Source organism: Zalophus californianus, chromosome 3 (assembly GCF_009762305.2).
Source record: "Zalophus californianus isolate mZalCal1 chromosome 3, mZalCal1.pri.v2, whole genome shotgun sequence".
Lineage (NCBI taxonomy): Eukaryota > Metazoa > Chordata > Mammalia > Carnivora > Otariidae > Zalophus > Zalophus californianus.
The window spans coordinates 187,224,803-187,236,872 of record NC_045597.1 but is presented as its reverse complement, the minus strand read 5'-3'; the positions used below and the strand labels follow the sequence as shown (position 1 = coordinate 187,236,872).

The 12,070-nt window shown below is 42.7% G+C and overlaps 1 protein-coding gene across 2 annotated transcripts in view; it reads left to right on the top strand.

Moving 5' to 3' along the window:
- The first annotated feature begins 186 nt into the window (after positions 1–186).
- PDE6D (phosphodiesterase 6D) overlaps positions 187–12,070 on the top strand; it is a 52,444-nt gene continuing 40,560 nt past the window's right edge. Inside the window, exon 1 of one of the 2 annotated variants that reach the window (XM_027591212.2) lies at positions 187–415. In XM_027591212.2, coding sequence (XP_027447013.1) covers positions 366–415 — 50 coding nt within the window. In that variant the 5' untranslated portion in view covers positions 187–365. Of the gene's footprint in view, positions 416–548; positions 1,181–12,070 lie in introns of those variants that run through there. The other variant, XM_027591213.2, reaches the window with a different exon arrangement.

The window sequence follows — 12,070 nt, the reverse complement described above, 5'->3', positions numbered from 1 at the left end:
ACTCTAGGCAACAAGACCTAAAGAAAAATTTGTCCTACGGGACTTCCCGGGGAGGGCCCTTCCCACTGACGCTCGTCGTCCCCCCCCCCGCGAAGCCGCTAAGTGCTACTATTGGCTGACCAGGATGCCAATCGGCGAGGCGGGCTTTCCATTGGCTTTGGGGCGGGCGCTCCGAGACTAGGGGGAAGGAGAAGGGATCAGAAGCGGGAGCTGAGGGGAGGGAGAGGCCGGTCCGGGTCTGGCCGCGGCAGCTGCTCGCCCGAGGTCTCCAGGCCGGGCTGCGGCTCTGTCCTCCGTTCCTGGGCACCGTGTGCGAAGCTCCGCCGCGCCAGCGTGGGAGAGCCGCAGGCGGCGACCGCCGCATCATGTCAGCCAAGGACGAGCGGGCCAGGGAGATCCTGAGGGGCTTCAAACTGTATCCGCCAGGGAGCGGGGCGGGGCCGGGAGGACTTGGGAGGCGGCAGCTCGCTGAGGAGACGGGCCGGGGGCGGGGGCCGCGCCAGGTGGGCACCGGACGGGATCTCGGCGGGAGGGGACGGGGGGAACGGCGTCCAGGCCCCCGGCGGGACCGGGCACTGGAGGTTGGGCAAGGGGCGTCCGGAGGGAGGACGAGGACGTTGTCGGGAGCCCCCGGAGCTGGAGGCGGAGGAGCCCCGGACGAAATTGGGCTGGGAGAAGCGCCGGGCGTCGGAAACGGGTATCGGGGAGGCAGGCTTGGGTCCGAGCCTCGGCCCGTACCCAGAGGCCGGGAAGGGGCTGCGGCCCACAGGGAAGGACCGAGGGGGCGCGGTGAGCTGGCCTGGAAGCCCAGCAGCCCGTTTGGCGGGAAGCCCCCGGGGGAACAGGAGAAAGTGACTCGGAGCGAGTGACCTTGTGTGGGACAAATGCAAATGCTTGTGCTAAACTCTCCCGCGTTCCCCCATCCCACCCCACCCCCGCCTTGTTTCCACAACTTCTCTGCCTCACTTGTGGCTCCTTCCAGGGCTGGAGCAGAGGAAGGTGGGCGAAGAGAAGCCCGGGATCGACTTCATCTTAACTCTGTCTTGGCCTTTTGAGGCATTGGATGGTGGCTGCTTCTTTCTCAGCTTTTGGACTTTTCTGTCCAGCGAAGTGAGGACCCTAAAGTCGTGCGTGAGGTGCCTTGAGGTGTTTTGGTGTTGCACTGGGACTCCTGGCAAAGGTATCTGCTCGCTCGCGTTTGTGTGGTTAACGCGTAGACAAGGTGGAGCTGTCCAGCAATTATTTGATTACGTTGGGGAGACGGTAGGATTTAGCAGGATAGAGAAATCATTGCCTCGGGCCTGTAGTGCCGCTTGTGCAACCTTCGCTCCTTAAAGTAGTGAGGAAGTCTCATGTTTTAATGGAGTGTCGATCTGTAACCATAAGATGCGGATGAAAAAATGCAATCCTGGACATTCCAATTTCAGATTTTCCTGCTGACCTTAATCTCTTTTTACATCCTGTGCCTACTAAAGGGAACATTCTCAAATTATTCTCCGTGATATTGTAGTCATCACTTTAGATCTCCTCCCCTAAAGGAGATTTAGTGAAGCACTTTTCTCTGAGCTGCCTATGTGTTTTCACAATAGGCATTTCACCCCTGTAAATTTTAATTGCGTTGTCACCATCAGAGACCAAGTTGGTAGTAAATTTTAGAACAAAATGCAAATAAGTTTACGGGACGTTTTGGATGTACAAATGAAAAGTTTCAAATGGAAGCTGACCTGCTATGCTTTCGGAAAAACGGAAGGCATTATTACCTAGGCATAATGCCATTCCTTATAAACTTTCAGTACTTTTATGTAGTGAAGTTTAGTAACAGCCTCTTTTATAGCTCCATGTGCCTTTTGGTGTTTCTCTTCATAATGGCACCTATAAGTAAATAGGGATGGCTGAAGTGTTAGAAAAGCTGTCACATGGATTTATTTTTCCCTTAATAACTTATATTGTTACTAAACTTGTATGCTGTAGACAGTAAAACAGGAGACTGGAGAATTGAGAGATTTCAGAAGCGATGTTTTTGTCCGATTGGATTTAACATATTGCCGAACACATGAATGAATCTTCTTAATGGCTTTCGGACAAAGCAGAAAGGGAAAGTTTAACTTCTTACCTCAGTTTGGGCTCTTGAAGCTGTTAAAAAAGAGGCTAAGGGGCAAATATGGAAAAGAGTAGAAAGCAGAACCTACATCAGCCCACAGGAAGGGCAGGTGAATTAACCAGTTCAGTGATGACGTTAGTGTGTTAAGAAACAGGCTTTCGGAGAAGGTTTGACCTGAGCTGATTAAATCTCCAGGGAAGCAGCCACATAAAAAAGTTAGCATGGGAGTAAGAGGATGCTCATCCTCTTGTAGCCCTTATTGACATCTGAGGATTAAGAGAGAAAGGGAAAGGAGTTCTAGAATTTGCTGCTACCTTCGGGGAAAAAAACAATGTTTTAGTAAAACAAACTACCTATTGTCCACCTTTTTTATTGGGTAAATTGTTTTTCTGAACTTTCATTGTATTTGTTAAGTTTTTTCTACCAAAAGAAAGCGCCATTATATTCTCCTACCAACAATGTTGACAATGCTCATTTCCATATTGACTGTGTCTGTCTTTTATATTTTTGACAATTTAGACAAGTGATACCTTGTTTTAATTTGTATTTCCCTGGATACCGAGATCCCTGGACAGGTAATGGAGCATAGTGGCTAAGAGCGATTCTGGACTGTAGAGCTATATACTATCTGTGTTGGAATCCCAGCCCTGTGCTCTTGGTTGTGTGGCCCTGAGCAGCTCCTTTAACCTCTGCCTCAATTTCCTCGTCTGTAAATGGGGATAAAATAGTACTTATCTCATAGGGTTGTGAAGATTGAATGAGTTGATAGCTGAAGCATTTAGAAAAACACCTGATGCCTAGTAAACCTTATGTAGTAGCTTTTTTTTTTTTTTTTAAGATTTTACTTATTGGTCAGAGAGAGGGAGAGTGCACCAGCAGGGGGAGGGGCAGGCAGAGGGAGAAGCAGACTCAGTCCCAGGACCCTGGGATCATGACCTGAGCCAAGGGCAGATGCTTAACCGACTGAGCCACCCAGGCATCCCAGTAATAGTTCTTATTATCATTAGAGAAGTTGCAAAATCTTCTGTTTGGCCGTTTCTTTTCCGTGAATTCCTTGTTGATTTTGTTTTTGCCCATTTTACTATTGAATTTTTTACTTTTCTTACTGGTTTGTAGGTGTTCTTTATTTTAGTATCATTTGCCTGTTCTGTATGTTGAAAATATTTTCCATCAATGTATTGCTCATCTCCTATTTTGTTGAACAAATTTTATTTATTTTCTAAGAGTTTATTTGAAAGACAGCATGAACGGTGTGGGGCGGGGAGGCTAGAGGGAGAGGGAGAAGTGGACTCCCCACTGAGCAGGGAGCCCAACTGGGGGCTTGATCCCAGGACCCTGAAGGCAGATGCTTGACTGACTGAGCCACCCAGGCACTCCTGTTGAACAAATTTTAAATTACCATTTTAAATTCATCAATATTTTACATGTGGCTTCTGCATTTTATGTACTTTTTTTTAAGATTTTATTTATTTGAGGGACAGATAGCGACAGAGAGCACAGCTGGGAGGAGAGGGAGAAGCAGGCTCCTCACTGAGCAGGGAGCACAATGTGGGACTCAATCCCAGCACCCTGGGATCATGACCTGAGCCAAAGGCAGCCGCTTAACGACTGAGCCACCCAGGCACCCCAATAAATAAAATCTTTAAAAAAAAAAAAAAAAAGAGGGCATCTGGGTGGCTCAGTTGGTTAAGCAACTGCCTTTGGCTCAGGTCATGATCCTGGAGTCCCGGGATCAAGTCCCACATCGGGCTCCCTGCTCAGCAGGGAGTCTGCTTCTACCTCTGACCATACCCCCTCTTGGGCTCTCTCTCTCTCACTCTCTGTCTCTCGAATAAGTAAATAAAATCTTTAAAAAAAATTTATTTGAGTGAGAGAGAGAGTGTGTGTGTGCCATGCACTACACACACTAGTGCACGCACAATCAAGAAAAATGGTGGAGGGAGAGGGCAAGAATATCAAGCAGACTCCCGCTGATGTGCAGCCCAACTCAGGGCTTGATCTCTCCACCTGGAGATCATGACCTGAACCGAAATCAAAAGTCTGATGCTTAACCAACTGAGCCCCCCAGGCACCCTTGCATTTTTGTGTCATAAGAAGACCTTTCTGACCTTGGGCAAGTCACTCAACTGTCTCTTTCCATCTGTTTCTTCAATATTCAAACAGATAAAAATCATAGTATCTACTTCATAGGTTTGCAATACAGATTAAATTAATTGTTTAAACAAACAAAACAAAACGTTTTTTTTAATTTTTTTAATTTATTTGAGAGACAATGAGAGATAGCATGAGAGGGAAGAGGGTCAGAGGGAGAAGCAGACTCCCTGCTGAGCAGGGAGCCCGATGCGGGACTCGATCCCGGGACTCCAGGATCATGACCTGAGCCAAAGGCAGTCGCTTAACCAACTGAGCCACCCAGGCGCCCCCCAAAAAAACCTTTCCTATCCCAAGATTAAATATTCTATGTTTTCATCTCTTTTTAATGACCTGGAATATTTTTACACAAATGATATGTGGTAGAAATCTAATTTCTTTGCTGTTTTAAAATGGTACTTAATTGGGCACCTGGGTGGCTCAGTCGGTTAGGCGGCTGCCTTCGGCTCAGGTCATGATCCTAGGGGTCCTGGGATCAAGCCCCACATCAGGCTCCCTGCTCCGTGGGAAGCCTGCTTCTCCCTCTCCCTCTATCTGCCGCTCTGCCTACTTATGCTCTCTATCTCTGTTAAATAAATAAATAAAAATCTTTTAAAAAAATAAATAAATAAAAATAAAATGGTATTTAATTTTTCTATTACAAACTCCAGCCACCCAGAAATGACCTTTATTGGTATTTTAATATAGCCTTCCAATGTAGCTAGTGTAATTATTTGCTTTTATAAAAATTGAATCATAAGCATTATCTTGTAACTTAATTTTTTCTCTTAATAATAAATTTACCATGTTAATAATTTCCAAAGATTTTTACTTTTAATTGCTTTTCATGACAAATTTGTCTCAGTCCTCTTAACAGAAGTTTTCTAGTGTAGTCTGTATAATGCACTGTTCTGCCTCTTCAAACTGCTCTTCCTCAGTATAAATACAGTTGACTTTTTTTTTTAAAGATTTTATTTATTTATTTGTCAGAGAGAGACACAGCAAGAGAGGGAACACAAGCAGGGGGAGTGGGAGAGGGAGAAGCAGGCTTCCGCTGAGCAGGGAGCCCGATGCGGGGCTCGATCCCAGGACCCCGGGATCATGACCTGAGCCAAAGGCAAACGCTTAACAACTGAGCCACCCAGGTGCCCCAATACAGTTGACTCTTGAACAACACTGGTTTAAACCATGCAGGTCCACTTACACAAGAATTTTTCAGTAACTACAGTAAACAGTATTATAAATGTATTTTCTCTGCCTTATGATTTCTTAGTAACATTTTTTCCTCCAACTTACTTTATTGTAAGAATATGGTACACAATACACATAACAAATAAAAAACATGTTAATTGACTTTATGTTATCAGTAAGGCTTCTAGTCAACAATAGGCTATTAGTAGATAAGTTCTGGAGGAGTCAAAAATTAGACACATTTTCAACTATGAGGATAGTTTGTGCCCCAACCTGTATATAACTTGATTAAATTAATATCAAGGGGCACCTGGGTGGCTCAGTCGTTAAGCGTCTGCCTTGGGCTCAGGCCATGATCCCAGGGTGCTGGGATCGAGCCCTGCATCAGGCTCCCTGCTCGGCGGGAAGCCTGCTTCTCCCTCTCCCACTCCCCGTTTGTGTTCCCTCTCTCACTGTGTCTCTCTCTGTCAAATAAATAAAATCTTAAAAAAAATTTAATATCAAGAAATTGACAGACTACCATAAAAAAGATTATGCTTTTATAATTTTACTATTTTTATTCTATATGGAATTTGCTTTGGTCTAAGGTATGAAGTAGTAATTTAACTTTTTCTTTGAAGATTAGCTAATTGCCCCTATTTACTTATAATCCAGAAGTTAATATAATACCTACAATATAAATGATTGCCTACAGGGGCACCTGATTGGCTCAGTTGGTGGAACATGCGGCTCTTGATCTTGGGATTGTGAGTTCAAGACCCACGTTGAGTGTAGAGATTACTTAAAAATAAAATCTTTAGGGGGCACCTAGGTGGCTTAGTCAGTTAGGAATCTGACTTGATTTTGGCTCAGGTCTTGATCTCAGGATCATGAGATGAAGCCCCGTGTCAGGCTCTGCACTGGGCATGGAGCCTACTTAAGATTCTCCCTCTGCCTTTATCTTCTTCCTCTCTCTCTGCCTTTCTCTCTCTCCCCCTCTCTAAAATAAATAAGTAAATAAAGAAATAAATATGTAAAATCTTTTAAAAATAAAAAAAATAAACAACTGCCTACAAATCAATAAAATAAATGTTTAGGGTGGCTGGGTGGCCCATTCAGTCAGGTGTCTGCCTTAGGCTCATGTCATGATCCCAGGGTCCTGTGATCAAGCCCTGTGTCTGACTCCCTGCTCAGTGAAGAGCCTGCTTCTCCCTCTGCCCCATCCCCCTGCTTGTGCTCTCTCTCACTCTTGCTCTCTCTCACTCTATCTCAAATAAATAAAATCTTTAAAAAAAATAAATGTTTAACTCAAAATGGGCAAAGGATATGAACAAAGAGTTCACAAAACTACAAATAGCCAATGAATATATTAAGAGATGTTCAACTTTAATAAATCAACAGACTGTCTCTTTTTTCCCAATTAATTGACAAAAATTTAAAAGGTTGACAATAGGGGTGCCTGGCTGGCTCAGTCAGCAGAGCATGCAACTCTTTTTTTTTTTTTTTTTTTGATTTTACTTACTTGAGAGGAGGTTGCACAAGCTGGGGGAGGGGCAAAGGGAGAAGGAGGAGCAGACTCCCTGCTAAGCAGGTAGCTGGATACGGGCCTTGATCCCAGGATCCTGGGATCATGATCTGAGCTGAAGGCAGACCCAGACGCTTAACAGACTGAGCCACCCAGGCGCCTGAGCATGCGACTCTTGATCTTGGGGTTGTGAGTTCCAGCCGCACATGGGTCATGGAGTCTACTAGAAATAAATGATGAATGAATAATCAATAATATTCAGTATTGGCAACTGTTTGAAGGAAAGGGACACTTCACTTGCTGTGTGTGTGTAGCTTTTATGGAGAAAGTTTACCTGTAACTGCAGCAGAGCATAGAGCAGTAGTTCAGTGGTTAGGAGTGTGGACTCTAGGGCGACTGGGTGGCTTAGTTGGTTAAGCGACTGCCTTCGGCTCAGGTCATGATCCTGGAGTCCCGGGATCGAATCCTGCATCGGGCTCCCTGCTCAGCGGGGAGCCTGCTTCTCCCTCTGACCCTCCCCTCTCTCATGCTCTCTCTCTCATCTTCTCTCTCTCTCAAATAAATAAAATCTTAAAAAAAAAAAGTGTGGATTCTAGGTTAAGACTTACTGCCTCCACCATTGTTACCTTAACATTCAAACTCTAAACCTCAGTATCCATATAATTTCCTCAGAGTGTTGTTAGAATTATATGATACTGCATATAAAGCAATTAGTATAGGGCCTGGCACATAGTAAGTAATAAATGTTAACTATATTATTATTTGTTTTATTAAAAATTATTAACATTATAACAGTAACTGGTGTTAATATTGCTGCAAAGCCAGTTTTTTTCTGAGATAAACCAGTGCCGCCTTCCTCTTATTCTCTTACTGAGAAACTGTAATATTTCTGTTTTGCCTCTTTGAAGAAATGATTTAATTAGTAAGCATTGATGTATGCCTAGTGTTTATCTTGTTTTCTGGGAACTAATTACATTTCAATTTATGACAGCTTAGCAGAAAAGGAACTAGTTTGACTCAGAAGGTTTCTGAAAGTACCTTTCACTTGTTTTCTTGCTTTCCGTCTCCATAGTTTGGTCCTGGATCCCCCATATCCTTTTCTCATAGCACCTTGATCTTTGACTTTACTTCCAGTCAAAAATAGTTGGCTTTAAATCTTCTATTCATTTAGATTTCCTTATTAAAAATAGCGGACTGTTGAACTTTTATTGAATAACAGTATTCCCTAATAGATGCCTTGGCCAAGTGTTAAAAATGAGTTTGAGGTTTATGATTTTCTAAAATAACAGTTTTGTTTATCAACTCAAGCTCTGGGAAAGCAACTAAGACATAGCACTCAGAAAGCCAGTGAACACTGTTGATCACAGATTGTCCAGGCTTAAATTTCATGTAGATTGTGACTGGTAGTGTGTTTCCCAGGGTGAGAAGTTGTTATTGTTACCCTGAATGGATTAAATGAAGTGATGTCCTATTGATCATATGATTTAGGATTTTTAAATGGGCATTCCTGCTTTCACATTTTAGAAAAGAATTTGGAATATAAGTAGATACAGTCTTTTTCAGATCTTCTAAATTTCTTTCAAGATTCTGTATATGGTTTATAGTGAAACATTATAGTAACTTCTGGAGAAATGGAACAGAACATGGTAAGACTCCCATGAAAAATTCTGGCTATATTGTCACTGTATTTGATAAAGGGCTAGCAGTGGTGCTGAGGTTTGGCAGCTCTGGGTTCCTATTAAGCTTGACCTCACTTTTGGCTCATGGCCTCCCTTGTCAGCGCTCTGCATCCTCAAATCCCCATGGTACAGGAGGATTTGACTTCTGAATGTACAGACCTATCCCTATTCCTGAGCTTTAGCATCATAGGAAGGTAGTTTAAAGGCCATCCTGACTAGTAATCTAAAGGTTCCAACCATTGCTTGAATACTTAAAACTCAGATTTTCAAGATTTTAAGAGTACTGTTCTTTTTTTGCTTTTGACCTGATGATAATTTTGAAGCTGAGAGGAAAAACAAGTATATTTTCTCACAGTCCAATATCCATAAAGAAGGTAACAGTCCCACATGAGAGGAACTTGTCTGGTCTACAATGAGGGGGTCGCGGCTAAGTGCACCTGGTCCAGAGGAGAGGCACTAGAATCATGTCATATATACAGTAGTCCAAGAATGGGAAGGTTTGACCTGAAGATGAAGAATTAAGCAAAGGACATGAGTGTTCTAAAGTTTAACTATTCTAAAGAGAAAGAATTAAATGTGTTCTTTGTGGCTCTCAGAGAAGGGTAGACGTTATAGGGGACAAAGTTTATTTAGCCCAGTTTCCAACAATTAGAGTTACCTGAAAGAGAAAAAAAAAGCATTTTCCAGAAAGTATTTTAAGCAGCAAATGGATGTTCCTGTCTATCAAGAGTATTGCCAAGGGAAATTACGTGTGCATCAGATAAGGTGTTAGAGAGATAATCTCCAGAAGGACTCAAATCATTTTCCAACACTGCAATTCTTTGATTTGGTGACAGTCATTCTTAATTAACAAGGATTGTTTTCAGCAAGTAATTCTATTCAGATATGTGCTACACCTAAAATAGGCAAAACATTTTTTGTAATTTGATATTATTAAAACAAGACATCATTTCCGTTTTGTTTTTCAGACAATTCTTTTAGATACTCAGTATTGATGAAGTATTCTGTTTAGTGCATTGTGGATCCACTGATTCAGAGTCCTGGAGAGCAATTATTGTCTCTGAATTTGGGGGATAAAGTCTAGAGAACTAAATAAATAACTCTTAATATAAATAACACTTTAGATATAGCCACAAGAAGAAAGGGGGTGGCCTAATATCTGATATAGTTTTTTTCAGTTATTCAAAGCACTTTGATATATTATTACATTATCACAACAACTCTATGTATTACTATCCTCACTTTATAAATGGGAAATTAAGGATTGAGAGGTTATCCCTGAGATAAAGGCAGAACCTTAAGGTTCTGACTACAGGAATGTCTTTGTGTGGCTTTATTTAACGTGTTACAAAATGATAAACCAGTTTTCATATCCAAAGAAGTTTTATTGTGTAAGGGAGAGAGAAAGGGACCATAACAATCAGAACTCACTGTGATAAGTGCCTAAGTAGCATAAAGTGCTGTGGCATCTCAGAGGAAGATTGACTACTGCTGGAGGTGTTGTGGAAGACTTCAGAATTGTCATTGGGATAGGATCTTGAGAGATGAGTAGGTGTTAAGCAGCTAATTTTTAAGATCCTGGAGAGTAACAGAGGTAGGAAAATGACATGAAACATGCAGGAAGAGAGTGCTTTGGAGGGGATTTGGGATCAAGAATGAGGAGGAATGGTCAAAAACAAGTCCTTGGAATTGCTGGAAATTGAATTCATTCACTGAATATTTGAGACTACTGAGAGTCCCGTGATAACGTATAGGTCACTGGTGATCTTTTTGAGAGTAGTTGATACTTGAGGAAACAATTTAAGTATAATCTGCCAGGATTAGAAAATGGTTAGATGCAGAAATTAAGTCACCTTACTTTTTTTTTTTTTTTTAAGATTTTTTTATTTATTTATTTGACAGAGACAGATACAGCGAGAGAGGGAACACAAGCAGGGGAAGTGGGAGAGGGAGAAGCAGGCTTCCTGCTGAGCAGAGAGCCCGATGGGGGGCTCGATCCCAGGACCCTGGGATCATGACCTGAGCCAAAGGCAGATGCTTATCGACTGAGCCACCCAGGTGCCCCAAGTCACCTTACATTTTAAGAATTTAAAGACTACCTTACTTTTTCTAGAAATCTGGTGACCTAGGAAAGCAGAGATCAGAGAAGTAGCTTGAATAGGTAGATCTTTTTTTTAAAGATTTTATTTATTTATTTGTCAGCACATGAGCAGGGGGAGCTGCAGGCAGAGGGAAAAGCAGGCTCCTCCCTATGTAAGGAGCCCGATGTGGGGCTTGATCCCAGGACCCTGGCATCATAACCTGAACCGAAGGCAGATGCTTTTAACCGACTGAGCCACCCAGGTGTCCCAAGCAGGTAGATCTTTATTAAAGAATGGAAATCAGCTGGGGTTTCTGGCTGGCTCAGTGTCAGTGGAGTGTGCAACTCTTAATCTTGGGGTCATGAGTTTGAGCCCCATATTGGGCATAGAGATTACTTAAAAAAAGAAGAAGAAGAATGGAAATCACTTACTTAAGCTATCTATCTTTGTGCAAGTTGCTTAACATCTGTAAAACAAGGAAAATGCTTGCCTTGTCTGCTTAGCAGAGATGTTCTGAAATTTGAATGAAATAGTATATGCCAACTCACTTTAAAAACCATAGCTCTACAGGGGCATCTGGGTGGCTCAGTCAGTTGGGTGTCTGCCATCGGCTACAGTCATGATCCCAGGGTTCCAGGATCAAGCCCCACGTTGGGCTCCCTGCTCAGCGGGGAGTCTGCTGCTGCTTCTGCCTCTCCCCCTTCTTGTGCACTCACTCGCTCACTTACTCACTCTCTCTCTCTCATATAAATAAAATCTTTAAACAACGACAAAAAAACCCGTAGCTCTGGAAATTCATTGTGCTTACTATAGCCATTGTTTCAACTATTTATCTTTGTTTTAAAGTTCAGGGTTGCTTTCTCTTTTGCAAATTTGTAGGTTTCATGTTTCAGGATATTGATAAAACCAGAGTCTTAATGATTCTTTTTTACTCCAGTTTAGACATCTGAAGCCTTTTTTCACAATTCTGGGAAGTAGTGACTGTTGGAGTGATAGCAAAGGAACCCTTCTACATGGCACATATGTCCCACTTGAAAACCAAAATCGGGGTCCCTGGGTGGCTCAGTCGTTAGGCATCTGCCTTCGGCTCAGGTCATGGTCCCAGGGTCCTGGGATCGAGTCCCACATCGGGCTCCCTGCTCAGCGGGGAGCCTGCTTCTCCCTCTCTCACTACCCCTGCCTTGTGTCCCCTCTCTCACTATGTCTCTGTCTGTCAAATAAATAAATAAAATGTTAAAAAAAAAAAAAAGAAAAGAAAACCAAAACCTTCTTCGGCTTTGTTTTTCTTTTTTTAAGAAGGTTCCAACTTGAGGAAGTTGATTTCCCTCTCAGTACTGTAGCATTTTTTTAAAACTAGGCAAATTCACAGATGTCTGAATGTGGC